This window comes from Lichenostomus cassidix, chromosome 24, assembly GCF_008360975.1.
Source record: "Lichenostomus cassidix isolate B80296 chromosome 24, HeHo_3.0, whole genome shotgun sequence".
NCBI lineage: Eukaryota > Metazoa > Chordata > Aves > Passeriformes > Meliphagidae > Lichenostomus > Lichenostomus cassidix.
The window spans coordinates 6,828,827-6,847,075 of record NC_139504.1 but is presented as its reverse complement, the minus strand read 5'-3'; the positions used below and the strand labels follow the sequence as shown (position 1 = coordinate 6,847,075).

The following is an 18,249-nucleotide window of genomic DNA, read 5'->3' as shown; positions in this document are numbered from 1 at the left end:
CCATCTTTTGCACCTACACCCCAAAACATTACAATTCACCACAACTAAAGCCTCTGCCTTGCCTTAACAACCCTCCTCTATACACTTCTCCACATTTCAACACCCTCATTCTCTCATGCACCAATACCATTCACACTTTCTTCCTGCTTACCTCTTCACTTCCTTCCACCTTCTTGCCTCATTTTACACACCAAAACAATTCTTACCTTCTCGATTCACATCTACTTTGCACACCTCTCAAATAGCTCTACACATTACCCTAACAATCCAATCAGCCCCACTTGCAACCACCTACATTGCTCTCAAAACCTATTTCTCCATGTCTTCCACTTACAAATGCACCACATTGCCCTACTTTTCTTGACTCACCCCTCCCTACCCTTCTTTTCTGCTTCCACGACACTACATTCATGTCTGCAGAAAAAAAAAAGGACAAAGCCTTTCACATTCAGTACATTAATCTCATTTCTTTCTCTTCTTTACCAACTCAAAACACCTGCTTCTACACCACTTTGAAACTCCATGCTGACTCTTGCCAACAAACTCTTACAGGCCTGACATGGTGGCTACAGCTCTCTCATGATCCATATCAAGGGTGCCTGCTTTCTTCAATTCTCCTTTCCTCAATCCAACACTTCCTCCTTACTATCTACCTAAGTCATTGCCTTCATTTTCAGAACAATATTCAGAAGACACTATCTACTGGGCATTACCTATAAATGTCCACCCATAAAAGTAGACAACAGCTTTGCTGCAAGGCACAAAATCTTCTCAGTGTTCCTGCAAGAGATGCCTTTGGCCTGCATTTACTAATGATGGAACATGCTTCAGCTACTTCAGGGACATCACATGAACAATTGCTTCTTACTGACACTTAGCCTCAAAAAGGACACTTCTGAAGCAACAATGCACTGCAGGCTTTTTAGAAAAGCGGAAAATTAATTAGCGAGACTAACTGCCGAAAGAAAAGCCAAGGAATTTTTGTTGATTCTGATACAGTATTTGACTGTTTGTTTAATGAATTGCTAGACGCGAACAGAGTCATAAGACTTGCAGCAGCACAAAGAGCTTGCACCTTAATATTCTTGCCGAGCAAGAGAAAACAAAAGAAAAAGAACTAGATAGTTACTTCCTATATTAATAAGCACAGTTCCCCTGACAGAGTGGTGGGGAGTCAGTGTGTGCCACAGAGTCCAGCGCCGCGCGCCCGCTCCGCCCCACCGCCGCACAAACAAACCGCAGAAAAAGAACGGCAGCTTCTGCCAGATCAGAGCCACCACCCGCAAAGCCGAGACGCGCCGCGGAGGCTGAGAGAGCTCAAAGCAGCTGCGCCGCCCGGGAACGGCCCCGCCGCGCGCCGTTCAAACTCCGCGACCTGAGAGCGAAACGGAAGTTACTCCAACCTCAGTTTCCTGTCAACTGAAGCAGAAGGCGGAAGTCGCAGAAGGCACCCCGATGGGCGGTGCCGCTAGCTATCCACGCCCCTTTCACCGCCTCCTGCTCACTGGAACCACCACCAACACCGAGACCGGGACCGCCCCGCTGCGAGTGACGCAAGTGATGTCCCTTGCAGGCAGAAGATCCCATCTAAGTGTGGCACAGCTGGGCACTGCAGCGGTTTTGCTGAGCACACGAAGGCTTTTGCAAACCACAGCCCCACTGGCACATGGGCCCTGCTGCAGCCTCAGTGCAGCTCACACCTACGGGGAGAAACCCCTGCTGTTCCCAAATGCCCTGTAGGCCTGCTATGCCTGCACTTCAGTGTTGGACAAAGTGATGCAATCCAGGGCTGCAGACATCATGGTTTGTTTTTCTTCCCCCTTGATAATTACAGTCTCTTCTATTTTTCTGCACAAACGCGCCCCCTAAACATCCAAGCAATTTTGAGGTGTAACCTCCCTTTTTTGGAGGACCCCACCAAACCTCTCTCATACCCTACTCACCCTCTCCTCCACTGCAAATATTTCTCCTATGCACCAACCTAGAGCAAAGGAAACTCCGTTTACCCACTTACATTAAAATACTTCAGGGAATTACAGACCCCTGCCTGGGTATACAAATATACATATAGTTTGCCATCATTTGAGTGGCACAATTTTGAAGAGACGGGGACAGGTTGGAGGGAAAGTCACAGCACTACACCAGGTATGAAGTCAGACTCGGGTTTCTATTCTCATGTCATTTAATAAGTTAACAGATTCAGCCATTACACAGCAATACAAGTCTTCTTCAAGATTTACAAAAGTGCAAGAACTTCATTTAGTCATAAGTAGTTTTATTTTATTATTAGCTACACAGTTCCAATTCTTTCCTCAATAAACAATCTGGGGTCAAAATAATCCACACAGACAGACAGAAAGCATCAAAGTACAAAAGAGCACACACAAGGAGGGGCGCTAATTCAAATTTCGTGCAGGTATTTGGTCCGGTACCTTGCAAGAGAGGAAAGGTCATGTGCAGCAGTCGTGCCGGCAGAAGGAGCTGCGATATCATAGGTACGCCTTTGCCACAAGTTCGACCGCCGCTGGGGCTCTTACTCTACCCTGAGGCTCACCTTGACCTTGCATTAGGGAAGGTGCGGTGGAGAGAACAATGAAAAAAGACCAAACCCACACAAACTACAACCCTCCTGACACTCGACCATCTCCACAGCTGCCCAGAAAATATTTCTCTGGATGTTTAGCAAACAATGACCCAAGAGAAGCTATTGCATCGCTAAAGCCAAAAAAGTAATAAAAACACTTGCCATGCACCCACTTCTAGTCTACAAACACCATGTGCCCTTGGTGCTCTCGTATCACTTTGAAGAACTTTTCATTACGTTCCCATCCACTGAACTTGCTCTCCCTGCAAGCGCTTTTCCCTCGCTCTTCCCCATTTCAGTCAAGCTGCCTAAACTGCATAACCTTCAACTATGTAAGCAGCACGAGGCCGCTTGCAGAGCCAGGACTCAGACTTGCTTGCTCCAGTCTGCCACTGCAGAGGCCTGTGCAAGACATGGATATGAATGCCACAGAAGCTGGTAGGGCCAATCTCCTGTCCCACCTATTGGCACTGTTTTCCTCAGTCACTTTGCACCATTACCGGTACAGGCAGTAGCAGAGTGTGCTCTGCTTATAAGCATGTGCTAATACACATTCGTGTACCCGATCCCTCTGGCCTCAGACATCCATGGTGCATCCATCGTACTAAATCTGATGACACCCTCAGAACACTGAGGTTTTGAGGTTCCCATAATTTTTCTCCTGTGCCTGTTCTTCAACAACTCAAGAGGATATCTCTCATCGGCCAACACTGAGGGCTTTTTTGATGACAGGACACTTAAAAAGCCTGGCCAAAGCATAGAGAGAAGACATATCCAGAGAGAAATATACTTACAAGCATACTTACAGCTTACAGCTACCATAAATGTATTTTCTACAGAGAAGTAAAAACACACAGCATGGGTAAATTCTAGCATATCTGTTCAGCCAAAATAGAAAAACAAACAAACACACAAACAACAAAAACAAACAACAAAAACCCCACACAACCCCCCCAAAAAAACCAACCAAAAAAAGTAAATAAACCTAAACCAAAAAAAACCCCAAAAAACCACCAAAACCAAAAAACCTGCAAAACCTACAAGCAAACAAACCCCACCAAACCAAAAAACCCTCCAAACAAGAACAAACAAAACCACAAAACAATCCCAACAAAATGCCTACTTTGGCTTCATTTACAAGTCCCTGTTCCTGTTTGTGCAGCCAGTAGCAAAACACAGCATTTGAAATGCAGGCCCTCATATGCAGGTTGAGCTCCTTCAGAAGCGTCCATGCATTCAAGCCCACTGCTCTGCTGTTCCTCTTCCACCATATATTTGGTCAGGGACCAATTACACAAGGTGCAAATAGTGAGCCTACCCTGAGACAACAATCTGCCAACTGCAGATCATTTGAGCTTAAAAAGTTTCACGGCGGCCCGTGCCATTCATGGGGCTGCTCTGCGGTCCGAGGCATTATGAAATGCCACAGAGCCTGCAGCAGCACCAAGGTGAGTACACAGGCATTCAGAAGAAGAAGTTAAACTGGGAAAGTAGATTTCAAATACCATTTCTTCTGTCCTCAAGCCAGAAGCACAAGTGAGGATTCAATACAAAAGAGGTTTCTTCAAGCAGCAATTCTATGGGGGGAAATTCCCACAGACTTCATCTTTGCATCTTCTGGAGAACAAAACCCTATGTGACCTTCCCTTTCCATCTGAGAAAATTAGGATAGAAGAACTGTTTCTCACACCAATAATCACACCTCCACCACGAGGCAGATTTGCTACCATTCCTGCCTTTGAAAAACCAGGGGAGTCGCCTTTGCACAGGGCCGGGAGACCGGACAACTGTTTTGCTAGGACAGACTCCCACATGAGGACTGCATTTCCCCTGCACGCCTCTACCTCTGCAAATCCCCGCTACAGAAATGCCCTCTGCTTGAACAGGGTGGATCAAGGTGTTTGCAAGAATAAAGAAAATACCAAATGCAATCCAGAAAGGTCCTTTCTACAAGAGGAAACTCATCAGTGAAAACATGTAAACTCTTGCCTCTTTCTGCCACATGCTTTCCATGGCTCCCCATCTGCCTTTCACAACATTCCGTGCCTCATTCCTTGCCACCCATCCCCAGCACGGTGCCAGTCCTTGGCACGAGAGCCATGAGAGGAGGAGACCGGACGCTCTGCAGGTCTGGAAGACAGAGTGGCAGCCCTTTGGCAACATCCCCGACCACACCCGAGAGTAAGGGATCTGCTCATCCAATAGCTGGCGTATGCATTCAGTGCAGCCCCTTCCCCGTTGAAGAACACAGATGCGGAAGGAGTGCCGTATAACACGGTGGCTGCGCGCTATGGCAGAACCGACAGCACCAACTGGGTGTTCCTGCAAGGGCTCAGACTCCTACAAAAACTTGTGCAGTGGTTCAAACATCCTTTTTCTTAGAGACTCCCTCCTTCACCAACATAGCATAGTAAACACGGGTTCCTCAGCACTGTCTGAACCGCAGACCATTGCGGCACCAGAGCCAGAAGGAGGACCGCAAGTCTGACAGCCAACAGCTATCTTCTGACACCTCACAGCCAAGGAATGCATCACCCTGCAGAGCACCTCAGGTTACAGCCTCTGCACCAAGCACAAGCAATAAGAGTGTTTAGATCATTAGTCACTGCATCATTCTCTCTCACCGAAGAGCTGAGTGAGGCTACATCCCATGCTTCTCAGCAATGCAGCTAACCTGGTCATTTCTCAATTTTAACTCTGAAGGCTGCCATTTGAGAGACCTGCCCCCCCATTTCCACGAGGCACCTGATGATGCCGGACAACTACACAGATGGAGTCACTTCTGCAGTTCCCAGGACCCCCAAAGGGATTAGCATGCCACCTGGATATTCTGGGAGAGCACAGTGGGGCGCAACAATCTCAGAAGGCTAAGCCAAGGCGGCCGAGCGGCCTGAGTCCCAGGTTTGCCATCGCCGTTCCCCAAATGGCATAAAGCACCGGGATGTCTTCCCTCGGCTGAGGCTGGAAAAAACGGGACTGCGAGTCACAGATACCGTGGAGCGGGAAGACAAGAGACTAGAAAACGATCTCTGAGAAATCTTTCCAATGGGCTTCTCCTTCCTTCAGTTCTCATCTGCTGATACATTGTCATTACCTTTGGGTTTGGATTTAGACTTGAAGGAGAAGCGTTTGATGATGCGGTGAGAGAAGCTACCGGTTTTCTTTCTGGTAGCGGAATTGGCGGTGACATTGGACAAGTCATCGTGTGACTGGCTCAGGCCCACTTCCTTCTGCTTGCTCCTTCTCCGGAAGATGAGCTTGGTACTGCTCCGAAGAAAGCTAACTGCAGAGACAGGAAGGAGAGAGAAACCATGATAGCAATCTGCACCAGCGAGTCTTGGGGACAGTAACATACCCGGCCATTCTCAGATATGCAGCAGTCCTCAGTGCAGAAGTCCTCTTCTGCACTGAGCGGCAGAAATACACAGCAGGTGGGCTAATCCCAGCCTCAAAATGTAAACCTCGCTAAATATTCTGTCTCGTGTCCCCTCTGCATAAACTTCCTTTAACACAACACCCTCCGCTCAGTGGAAGTGTGCAGAATTTTAAATAGAAGCCAAGACTCATATGAATGGAAAACGAGAGAGAACATCTGAATCTGAAGGCCCCGAGAGGAACATACAAGAGGGAAAAGGCCTCTCAGAGCAACCTCTCTCAAGAGCACCCAGATTAACTTTGTCATCAAGTGCCCAGAACAGCTGCCTGCATTTTCATGACACACCCAGTCTGGAGGCGTGACTCACACAAGCAGGGGAAGATGGGGGCGCCGACTGCTCTCGACCTCAAATGGATCAGAAAGACACATCCAAAACCTGCACACCATATAACACTACAAAAGAATTTCCTACAAAGTGGGTTTGCCTCCCATTTTCCCTCTTTCCCCCATCCGCCGGGTCTCTCAAGAATCCGGGTTGCACACCTTTCTGCCCGCTGACGTACAAAAAAAGGGGCCTCCGCAGCTCAAACTAAACCTGGTTGTAACAGGATACAACTCCCCAAAATGTGTCCAACTCTAATATTCTGAGTGATAGCGATCTGGATTTGCATTTCTTTACGTAAGTCGGTAGCGGAAAAAACCAAGGTGAGCCATCTACCTAACTGACAAATGTGTGGAAAAGCCAGGACAGCAGATACATCGGGGCAGGCAAGCCCACCCTGTTACTTAAAACAGGTGCATTTGTGTGGACACAGTTGCATTTCTATGACAGGTCCGAGGCACTAGCTGCTTCAATACTAACAGAGAAAGGAGCGCAATCGAGGCCCATACAATCCGCATGGTTGGGCGGCCTCAATTTCCACACTACGGGTGGCCAAATCCAGAGGAGGAATCCTTATTTACGGACATGCGCCTGGTCTGCAAACCTGGAGGCCGGGGAGAGAAAAGGGGTTCTCTGGAATACACAGGCTGCAAAGGGTCCCCATTGAAGAGAGCACAGAAACTGAAAAGTCTGCAGGAATCAGATACCTACAAATTAAGGCATTTGGAACCACTCCAGTGGAAAATGCAAGAGAAAGGCAGGCTCTTCCAGTCTCCATCAGAAGCCGTTCTTTGCTAGGCTGAAAGGTGGCTGCAGATCCCACGCTCTAATGGGGAACTCAGATATCACTTTGTCCTCAAGTACAGCTAATGTTACAGGCCCGTGTTAGCTACTGTGTAACAGCTCATCCGTACCCTTGTGATCTTTCAAGCTCCTGGTCTCAAGGGCTCCCGTGGAGCCGGTTTCAGACTCGACATCTTCCACCGACGGTCTTTCAGAGATGTCCGATCGCGTCGCCTCATCCGGCTCCTGACTGTCCCTTTGTCCTGGTGGCGACGCTTCCGGCGGCTGTGACGATTCGGTAGAGTCATGCGTCCGCTCGGCCGTGCCCTCTGCCTCAGAGTCCCCGTATGCTGTGGCCTCCAGGGATGCAGCGTAACCCAGACAAAGTGCCATTTCGTCTTGAGCAATAGGTACCTGAAGGAGGGTTAGAAGGGCAGACAGACACAAAGACAGGATCAAAAGAATTGCATTCATCCCCCTGCTTCCAGCTACACCTACATATGGGTGGCGCAGTTTAGATCATCGGTGCTAGATAGCACCGATGCACGATTGTCACGGTTTTGATGAAACATACTGGAACGTGGCCGACTACTAAGCATTCAGCTGCACATCCCTCACTCCCACAGCCGAGTTCAAGGGGAACTCCACAAGGTTCAAAACCAGTTATGGCAGCCACCTCCCTTTCTCCAGCTGCCCGTTGTGAACTCCCACCGGCAGCTTCCCTGCAGACTGGTAAGATACCTTTTAATGCTCACTAGGAAGCGGCTAAAGGTTTCTGATGAGCCGGTCATCCTTGTCAGAACCTTCCCGCACCGGTCCCTACAGCACGGGCTAGTTTCACGCACGCAATCCTAAGAACAACCTCCCCAATTGGAAATGGGGCTCCTAACTACCAGAGACCTTGGACACTCCTGAGATGATCAGTGTACTACGTTTTGTTGGTGTCTTCTTGGCGGTCTTGTTATTTGTCTCGGTTAGTTGCCTGATTGCCGTCTCAGCCACCGGATCCAAGCCATTGGGTGTACAGCTATCGCCTGAGCACAAGAAAAATACCGATGCTTGGAGTAGCAACCTTCGTCAGAGGAAAAAGGTCGTTCGCTGACTGCAATGCTCATCATAGGCAATTTATATGCGCACAAACATAGAGAATGTAGTTTACTACAGGCTTGTCCAAATAAACCGAATGAAGGAAGCTCTGCATAGATAGCTATTGGCTTTTTCAGGTACCCAAAAACTTTAATTTTCTACAAGGCATATCATTAAAATACCCCGCTGCTTGGGAGACTTCAAAAGACTCTCAAGAGTTTGCTTTGGCAGCAAACTGTCAAAACGGCTGCAGCGCCCCATTCCAGATACGATGACAGCCCTGACTTCTTTGGGTTCAGATAGCCCAGAAAGTTCTTCTCAAGCAAGCAGATGCTACTAGTCACTGACTGGACAGTCCAAGGGGAATGTCTTTTGCCTGCCCCCACCCCACCACCAGCCTTCTCTGTCCCCACCTTCACTCAGGCACTTGGACATTCTCTGCAGCAGAAAATGTAAATGAGGTCAGTGAACCACATTCAGACTGGCACTTTCTAAAACAGGCTAAGGAGCACAGTTACTTCAATAAAAGCCTCAAATTTCCCAGCACTTACGGCTAGCACCACGCGAGTGGCCGGGAGGACGGCCGGTCTCCAAAAGCACTGTTGTCTTCTTTTCAGTCACTTCCACCTTGGAAGGCGACCTCGATGGTGAATCTTCACAGCAAAAGAGACAACAGAGTGAGTGGAGACGAAGCTTGCACAACTGTGCTATCATATTGTGCCCCCTACACACAACCCCAAAAAGCCTTAAGCGAGCATCTGGAGAACCTGCAAGGCTGGCTCTGTAAGGCTTTGTGCAAACAAAGCAGTAAGAAGCCTACCAGGAAAAAATCAGAATCACAGAATGCTTTGGATTGGAAGGGACCTTCAAGACCCCTTAGTTCCAACCAGCCTGCTGCTGGACTGGGTTGCTCAGGGCCCCATTCAGCCTGGTTTTGAACACTTCCAGGAATGTGGAAGCTACAGCTTCTCTGGGAAACCTCTGCCAGTACACCAGGTCACCAGACCACAAGTGGCAACAACCCCTAGTAAGCAACATCAACGTCCTTTTGGCTCCACATTCAGTATGTTCAGCATAACTCCTTCAGCAGTGAAGAAAATTAGACAAAGCACAGCTAAACGCTTAGACTGACATCGCGTGGAGGTTATGTGGCAGCATACGCGTTAGACATCGCACCACCAAAAGGGTGCGAGAGAGGCTCATCCCTCCCTCACCACCCCCCAGAAACAGAACTGCATCAATTCTCTCCCCTACGGCTACACAAGAGTTTCCAGCCAGCTGCAAAGACGCTAAGGGAACGGCAAGGATGCCTGTGTTCCGACCCACGCACTGGAGGCAATACGTAAAACATGAGCCTGCAATAACCGGATGTGATGGCTAAACAGTTTTGCTACTGTCTTCGTCAGCAGCCACGGGAATATCGCACCTAAATCTGGGCTATGGTTAGCGGCCACCTGTACGATACACCTGCTGTGGCGCAGCCTCACCCAGTTTGCAGTCTGCCTTGGGCCGAGACTGAATTGTGGTGACAGTAGTCACGATGGTACCGTCGGGCATGATGGTCCGGTCCATCTCCACCTTCTTAGTGGGGGTGATGCTGGTTCGCAGCGATGTGGCGTGCTGAGTGTTCAAAGATGCAGGCGACTCCTGGAACAGCAGCTATAAAGAGTAAAGTACCGCTCAGAGAAGCTCTCTTCTTCCCAGATGGAAAGGCAGGCATATTTGGGCGACAATAGCTAGGGCTCTGGGCACCGAGGAGCCATCCGTGATACAGTATCAATTCAACACGGGGGAGGCTCAGGGACCGAGGGTCATGCGACCCCCACCCCTCCATTGCATAAGGATCCGCTAGTCCTCCGTGCTGAGCTTGGGGCCAAACATGCGTGTCCCCGGCTAGAGGCTCACACGGCGAACGTTTCCGAAGCACGCATGTGTGTGCGGAGCTTGTCGGGTCGTGAGCTCACCTCCACTGTAATGGTAGCTTCACCTGCCAGTGACTGTCCAGCTCCTGGAGCCAGTGAGCAGACCTGTCTCCCAGATGGCTGTTTGCCCAAAGAATCAATCAAAAGCGTGGCATACGCCAGCAGCACATCTGCAAGAAGGAAAGGGAAAAACAAAATGCTTTGCATGACCTCAGCACCTCAGATGTTTCCAAGGCAACCCCTGCTTTCAGGACGCAGCCCTGTGGGCTGACAAAGCAGATCCCCACAACTCCACTGACTTCCACGTTCAAGAGTGAGAAGGGGCAGGCAGCACTCCTCTGCTCCTCTTTAACAATCCAGCAATCAACTCCCTTAAAAAGGTGACCATTGCGTGGCCTGCATCAAAAATAGATGCCGCAGTTAGTACCCGATTGAGTACAAATGAATAGTTAAGAGCCTTATGCAAAGCTCTGTGCATACAGGCGGGAAAATCCTGCGTGACTCCCCGTTTCCGAATGGAGAGGGGCAGGCCAAAGGAACCTCCTGATTCAAGGTCAGATACAGACCATTTTGGTAAGAAGAACAGAACCCAGAGTTACTTCACGCAGTCAGGAGCTCAAATAACGCTAAATATGAAAAATCCTTTGCAGAATTCATCACATCTTGTACTGACACAAAACTACCATGAGCTTCAAGCACGGTAAATCCCTTAGGCATTTTTGCTTCCCCATCTTACAACCCATCTTATGGCTGCCCGTACTCACTTCCTCCTCCGTCGCTGTTCCCCAGCACCTGTAGTTTCAGTTCCTTGCTTCTCGGTCCCAGCTCCCTGTTGAAACCGAAGATGGGCAGTCATTAGGCACTGTTTCCTAAGTGGCCATGGAGGATACAACCTCATTCTGTGTCTTCTCTCCCTTTAAATCTCACACACCTCATCACCCTCTCCTAAGTTTCAGTAGCATGCTCTGCTGTGGAGGACATGACTAGAGCAGCAAACTACACAAATGAGAACTCCGGTTTGTGTACCCTGCAGAGCTGTGTAGGCTGCCAGGAGAAGCTGAGAGGGCAAGCTCTATGAAAGGCTGTTTATGCTACAGCCCTACTGCACCTGCCACTCCTATAATCACTGTTTCCGCTCAGCCAGTTAAAATACAGATGACCCAGGGAAGGGGGAAATATATACGCAAGCCAGGGAAAATCACTGGAATCAGCAGCCCAGCGCAGGGGCATCACAGACACTGCCCTGTGGTGCAGACCTTGGCTCTGCATCGTGCGCATCGGTTACCGCAGCACAGGCACGATACCCAAAGACTATGCCAGTCCACCTACACTGTGCCGGCCAGGAGAGCAGACACTTACAGAAAGAACTCATCGTTCCACTCCATCTCGCCTCCAGCACCAACTCTACCAACTGTCATCGGCCTTGTCCACTTCTGCTGCGGGGGGCTGTCTAGCTCTGCCACGCAGCGTATCTCCCCAACTCCTGCAACAGAGGGACAGAGGGCACGCGTGCACTCATCAACCAGAGGTGGCAGTTTGACAGGCACACGCCCCTCTTTTCCATTCAAACCCACCCAAAACATCCACTCGCCACCTGCACGTTCGCCCCTGTGGACCGGCAATGTTTTCATGCTTACCTCCCTTCCCCTGGCAGCCCAAGTTCAGCACTCGAAGATTCCGGAGCAACAGCTTAGAACCCAGAGGGGCTGCTGCTACTCTGGACGGGGACTCTCGAGTCAACTTATTGCTGGGTACCTGAAGAATGATGAGAGCGAGACCGATACCTTTATCGTTCACTCGCCGGCAGACAGCAGCAAGATGCATTGTCCTTGTATCTATTAAATAGCTCCTCGCACTGACACGGGGGAATATCCTCAAAGCCGTCAGGAGATGTTGCAGGTTTCTCAAGCTATTGACCTCCGGTGGGCCTTTGCATTACTTCAAATGGAAGTTTAAGGCAGACAAAAAAGACGACAGGCAAGAACAAGCTTGCTGCCTACCAGACGGTCAACTGACGATGGCAAACCGTGGACCGTTCCGTGCCCGCAAAGGCTGCCCTGGACAGAGCCTTGGCGTTCAGAGCGAGGCAGACAGCCAAAACAGAGATGTACCTCAGGCGGTTCAGCGCCTTACATACACAACCGAGAAAAAATGTAGAAGGAGTTGCCCTCAAGAGCGATTTCTAATTATCCCTATGCAGTACCATGTTGCAGTACCCTAACTCCTATGACAGTGCGGGCCAGGATTCAGCTGTCGCCCGCACGTAAGACTCAACCCTTGGATTCCCACCTGAGCCTCAGCCCTCACAAGTATCTCAGGGCCCTCATTTTGAGGCACTAGAATGATACGAGCGGAGCGCCTTACCGCACTGGCTCCAGTGGCACAGGCCGTCAGATTCACCGTCATGGCTGGCTGCGTGCTGACAATGGTATCCTCAATCAGATCCTTTATAGTGGACAGATCCGCTCGCCCTTCATCCTTCTCTCAGCAAATCAAGAGGAAATGCAGCAGAGTAATAAAAAAAAAAAAGATACATTTACAGCTCCGCCTGCCTCTCAAGCCTCTGATATGCTACATAGTCATTGTCCCAGTAATAACCTACCAGATACCTTTCCCATATCCCATACTCGCTCTCAGTGCCTAAAGCTTCTGTGTAGCAGCTGCAGGCAAATGCAAGCTATCTAAATGAGACAAACTAAGCCTCTACATCTGTACTCTAACTGGTGTAAATTTTTACAATACAGCTTTTAGTTTGTCATGTGCTCACCACCTCAAGACATGGTACTACCACACTTTTGGGAAAACAGCCAAATTCCTACATCTACTCAAGATAAAGTAACAAGGGTGTCAATAAAACAACGAATCAACCAACCTATTTGGATCACCAAAGTGCAAGCACACCCACATTCTATTTGTTAAACCTCTAACCCCTTAAATAGTAATTAATATCTTTAAAAAACCACAACCGAACACAACCAACAAAACCGAACCAACACAGCGACGACAAACAGCACCTCACACAAAGAAAAAGCGGCAACCCAGCTCGTTTTGCAGCTCTACATCTGACCCTGCAGGAGGAACCTATAAGGACAGAAAGCCTGCGATAGATACTTGGTATCACTTCAGCCCTCCTGAGGATGCTGTTTTGACACAGCTAAACTAGTACGGATTCCAGGGTGAAACAATCGCCTCCGCTGCCTTAAAGGGCCATGACGGTGAGTCGCCAACCTTTCTCCACAGTGGTCTGCCTTCTAGCGGTTTCTGCTCCTTCCTCCCTTCTTCCAGTCCAGGTCAGCCACCCACTGTTAGCCACTCACCTCAGGAAGCTCAAGTCGTGGAAGAACCAAAAGGTCCAGGTCTGGTCTGTCCTTGAAAGTCCACGACACCAGGAGACCCTCGTTCGGTATCTCCTCCAAGTGGATCTCCAACTGGCCAAGAACAAATATCCACAGTCAGGAAAAGTTTCTGTTTACATTAGGTGATTTTTGCCCCATTCAAAATTCAGCGATTGAAAGGCCCTCACACCAGTGGAACGGTAAAAAACAGAATATAAGAACACAAGTGCTCCCGGGCCTACGGGATGAAGCAGCCGCAGAAGCCTCATTGCTCCGTAGCAAGGTCTGGCTTCCTCACTGCTGTCGGATGCCCAGACACCATCAAAGGGAAAAATTATCCATCTTTTTTTTACCAAAGAAAAAGCCTGCGGTACGATCCAAAAGTGCCCAGTTGGGCACTGACACACAATATTTACTGAGCTACATCAATTAACCATTGCCAAATTTAAACATAACCATTTATAAATTAGCAATGCATCTCTAGGAGATGATCCTCAGGCTGAAGACTCATCCGGGTTACTGACAGTGTGCAACAACAAACCGGACCGCACGCCATCCCATCGAGAAGTTGCACACCGATGTACCCGTTAATGAGACAGACAGAGGCAGAACCACACTGGAAGATCCCCTGACCTGAGAGCTCTAGTTAAAACAGGGTAATGAAATTCAACATAGTTCTCAATTACCAGGTTGAGGTTCACCAACAACACGGAAGGTCATCGGACAAAAGCAACAGATGTGAGACACAGCAGCCAGGTAAGTAACCAACAAGAGGTGTACAGAATTGACAGGGCACAATTTGGAACATAGTATTTGAAGTATTCCAAAACACAGGCAGGCCTGCAGTCATCTAAACAGCATCTCATAACGCAGCAGCGGCGAGACCTCAATTAGAATACCGCACGCAATTCCTTATGCGAACAATTGACCCAAAACTTCAGTGGGTGCAGACAAGGAGACCTAGAAAATGCCGGCGAGTAGGGGAGCAACTGGATGAGATGTGAGAAAGGTGACCTTTCAGAGATGAAAAGCAACAGCAGTTGCTGCTTGTAACTGCATTGGCAGCAGGCACACTAAACGCTAAAGAGAGAGAGGAGCTGTTAAAATGACCACAGAACAGAAGTACAAAATCAAACTGGAATGAATGACTCAATAAAAGAAGGCTGAAAATTATGATAAGGCTTCTGAGAGCAAAAGCATTTCAGAACAAACTTCACAATGCGATACCTGCAACAGCGCAGGATTGGCTTCTGCTACCACTGACTTACTTCTAATTTTGGCACGTCTTATTTTAGGGGTATTTTTGGTGCACATATGAGCACACCACCTCCAAGCAAGATACCATCTCTGGCATCACGTCCTTCGTCAAGATGGAAACAAAATCACATTCAAGAGAATCAAATCTAGACGGGAAGCAACTATGGAGTTACCACCCATTGTGTTTTCAGAGCTTCTTTGCTGGAAGAAGCATCTTCGATATTCAACACACAGTATCATGCTGTATCGTGCTCTTGTGAATGTAAAAAGCGGAACTGACAAGCAAACTACTCCTTACCATAGATTTCTTTCACACACTGACTACCGGGACACCATACTTTTACATATGCAAGGACATACCTTTCCCTTTCCATTATGCCCTGAGGGGAATTGAACTCGTTGGACTTCTTGCTTCTTAAATAACCACTTAAAAACACAGTATAGCATGCTGCCATGTCTCAAAACTCTCTGGATTTTCTTACAGCTACGTTTCACAGCCTAAAGCTGCACATGAAGACTCAGAAAAGAAGATTCAGCACACAGATGGGGAATATTTGCCACCTCGCCAAGTGTCAGTGACAGTACACTGCTTTTTCCAGCCCAGCGAGACCTTTATTTGCACTGACGCTGGTCCTCCTTCCTCATACAGTGTGGGACTAGATGAAGAAGTAAGGTCGATATCTAACTTCTCATAACCCTTACCTGAGCCTGCAGCACGGCCAAAGTGACATGATAGGTGTCCACAGAAACGGCAGCCGGAGACTGCTGAGTAACAGAGACCGGGAATTTCACAGCTTCGGCCGACAGATGGCAGCACAGCACCTAGAGAGAAAAGATGAGTTTATATCCCGGCAAGAGGCAGCCCTGCTACTCTCTCATCAAGCTCCACGCCGCAAACCTGCCGCTTCAGACCCTGCACGTGAGACAGTCAAGACAAACTGGTGACAGGAACTCTCTTCTGCTCTCCACCGTAGGATCCCGATGTTTCAGTTCAGCATTCATACACCCTGGCTCAACCGACACATTTTCCCTCATGGAGCTCACTGATGTGCAGCTCCAGAGCCTCTGGATGGGAGACAGGCCTCCAAACTCAACAGACCTCACCCAAAACCTCCCTGGCTCAACCATCTCCATCACAAAGGCCTCAGCAGTCTCTGTAGGACACACCATCGATGGAGAAATCCCACAATGAACAATTCAAAACAGCAAAGCCTTACCACGCTGTGGTCCGACTGTCCCTCGCATGTCACGCAACTTATATTTGTGGCTTGTGGTAACTGAGGACCCTCTTCAAACGTGATCTGCACTGAGCTCTATAAAGACAAAACTCTGTTAGTTCACAGTAGTCAAAGTAACTGTCAAAAGACAGTTTCAAAGAGGATGAATGATGTGGGGCCCCGGAGATACTCGGGTCTGTTTCCACAAATCTGGGCAGCACTCCAGAACCATTGCAATTCTACCCACCTCGGCTTGTCCATACAGACAAAGGAAACAAGGTCTCCATTTAAGGCTTGAATTGACAAACTCTATCTAAATTTCAGAAAGGTACGACCAAATGATGACGGAAAATTGTTCTGGACAGCAGCCAACCATAGGCTGAGCGTGTTATCCCTTCTCCATTGAAGAAGCTTTGCTATTTCTTCGTGCCCTCCCTCCCTCTCCCCTGTATATACTAATCCTGCTCTGAGGAAAAAGAATACAAAACCACTGTAATGAAAACAAACACACAAACCCCCTGCACCCCGCTCCAATAAACAATTAACAAAATCCACATCCTCGGCATACGGTACATCAGCTCCTGTGCTCAACTCGTTCCTGTTTTCCCGCTCTCTGATGGTTTCTTACATTACTATCTCTACTGTGGAGGCATCCCTCATCTTTATTTGAGGATCTCCCTGTATTTCAAGACCAATTCTGTACAGAGAACCCTTCTCAAGAAATATAAGACCAAGATAAACAGTTTGAGAGCATCCCTCCACAAAACCTGGCCCTCAAAGATTCCCTCTGCTCACAAGGGACAAAAAGAGAGAGACAAAGAAAGCAGGGAATCTGGGCACTAGGACGTGACCATTTCCCGAGGTGATCGCATTTTAGGGCCAGAACAATCAAAAGACATGACAGAGGTGCAGGAAGCCACACTCTTCTCGAGCAAAGGAGCCTCTGTGCTGCCACCTCCATGCTACAGACATCGAGACCTCAGCAACACCTCAGCAGAGGGCAGGACTATCCTTTATGCAACTTCATTACAAAAATAAAACCAAATAAACCCCTAACACACATACAGCCCAGAACAAGTCTCCCGCTCTGTGGTCTTTGAAAAGGTGAAATACACAGAGAAGACTGTAGTTAACCTGAGACTGACTTCCTCATACTGTACTGAGCTTTTACAAGACACGGGGAGTATTACCTTTTCAAAAATCTCGATTGCAGTTAGCATTTTAACATTATTAAGTCCCTATTCTCTTCTTACTTAGCAGCCGCCTAGGTCACTCGAGGAAGTAATTCCTCAGGACACGTAAGAAAAAGTTACTCAGCCTTGCAACATGTTAGCAAAGTTGCGATGACTACCCCGGCACCCGCGAACAAAGAGCAGGTGGGCGGGCCCGCCTCATCTCGCTGCCGCTCCCCGCGCTCCCCCGGTCGGACCCCGCCATACCCCGTGCCGGCGCGCCTGGCAGTTGAGAGCTCGCACCCAAGCCCGCTGCCATTGCTCCCGTAGAGACCTGAGGGCGAGAAGCGCCGCGAGCAGCGCCCGGGCCCCAGCCTCCTCCGCCGCCGCCCCGCGCCGCCGTGGCGCTCGCAGGGCCGCAGACCGCCAGTACTGCAGGAGCCAGGCCGCCACGGTGAGCAGCGAGGCGGCGAAGAGCAGCACCAGCGCGGCCCAGCCCAAGTCCGGCCCCATGGCGCGGCGCGCGGGGCTCACGGCGGCGCGGCGGGCATGGCGGGCCGGCTGCGGTGCCGCCCCGCTCGCGGCACCGGGCGCACGTGGCCCCGCCGCGGCACCGCGGCACCGCACGCGCACCCGCCGCCGCCTCCTTCCTTCCGGTGCGGCGGAGCGCATGCGCCTCCCGCGGCCCGGTGGGGCCGCCCGCGCCGCGGCGCACCCGGCGCCCGCTACTCCGCGGCCGGGTCACATCTGCTGCCGCGAGCCTTCTCTTCCGGGGAACTGAAATAGGAGCAGAGCCGCGATCTGAAAGCACACCTCCCCAGCGGTTTTCCGAGCTCCGATTAACGACGCTTTTCTCCTCGCGTCACGCTCTTGTCCGGTGGGAGTTACTGCCCCGTTCCCACCAGGCACGCGGGACACACCACCGAGATGGAACCTTTCCGCTCGTCTGCTCCCGATTGTGCCACTCTCGCTGTGGAGGGCAAGCAAGGCGAGTTTTGATCGCCTCCCGACACTCAGAACCCAAAGTAGCCGCGGTCGGCGTGTGGCGATTCCTTGGTGTTACAGCTCCAGGGGATGCGGCCGGACATGGTCCCCTGCACTTCTGTGCTGTGCCTTCCTCCCCAGCCGCACCATG

General features: G+C 49.8%; 1 protein-coding gene across 2 annotated transcripts; it reads right to left on the bottom strand.

Moving 5' to 3' along the window:
- Window positions 1-2,164: 2,164 nt before the first annotated feature.
- On the bottom strand, window positions 2,165-18,238 carry C2CD2L (C2CD2 like). 2 transcript variants are annotated; one of them, XM_085081938.1, is made up of 14 exons: window positions 17,382-18,238; window positions 15,943-16,038; window positions 15,428-15,547; window positions 13,451-13,561; window positions 12,498-12,614; window positions 11,771-11,888; window positions 11,493-11,616; window positions 10,898-10,962; window positions 10,176-10,303; window positions 9,699-9,870; window positions 8,763-8,864; window positions 8,026-8,159; window positions 7,257-7,539; window positions 2,165-5,867 (listed from the first exon to the last, which is right to left on the bottom strand). In XM_085081938.1, the coding sequence occupies exons 1-14, from the start codon at window positions 17,784-17,786 to the stop codon at window positions 5,647-5,649; spliced, it is 2,196 nt and encodes a 731-aa protein (XP_084938064.1). In that variant the 5' UTR covers window positions 17,787-18,238; the 3' UTR covers window positions 2,165-5,646. The 2 variants fall into 2 exon arrangements, with proteins under 2 accessions (XP_084938064.1, XP_084938065.1); XM_085081939.1 differs by having other exon boundaries at window positions 12,498-12,611.
- Window positions 18,239-18,249: the final 11 nt, after the last annotated feature.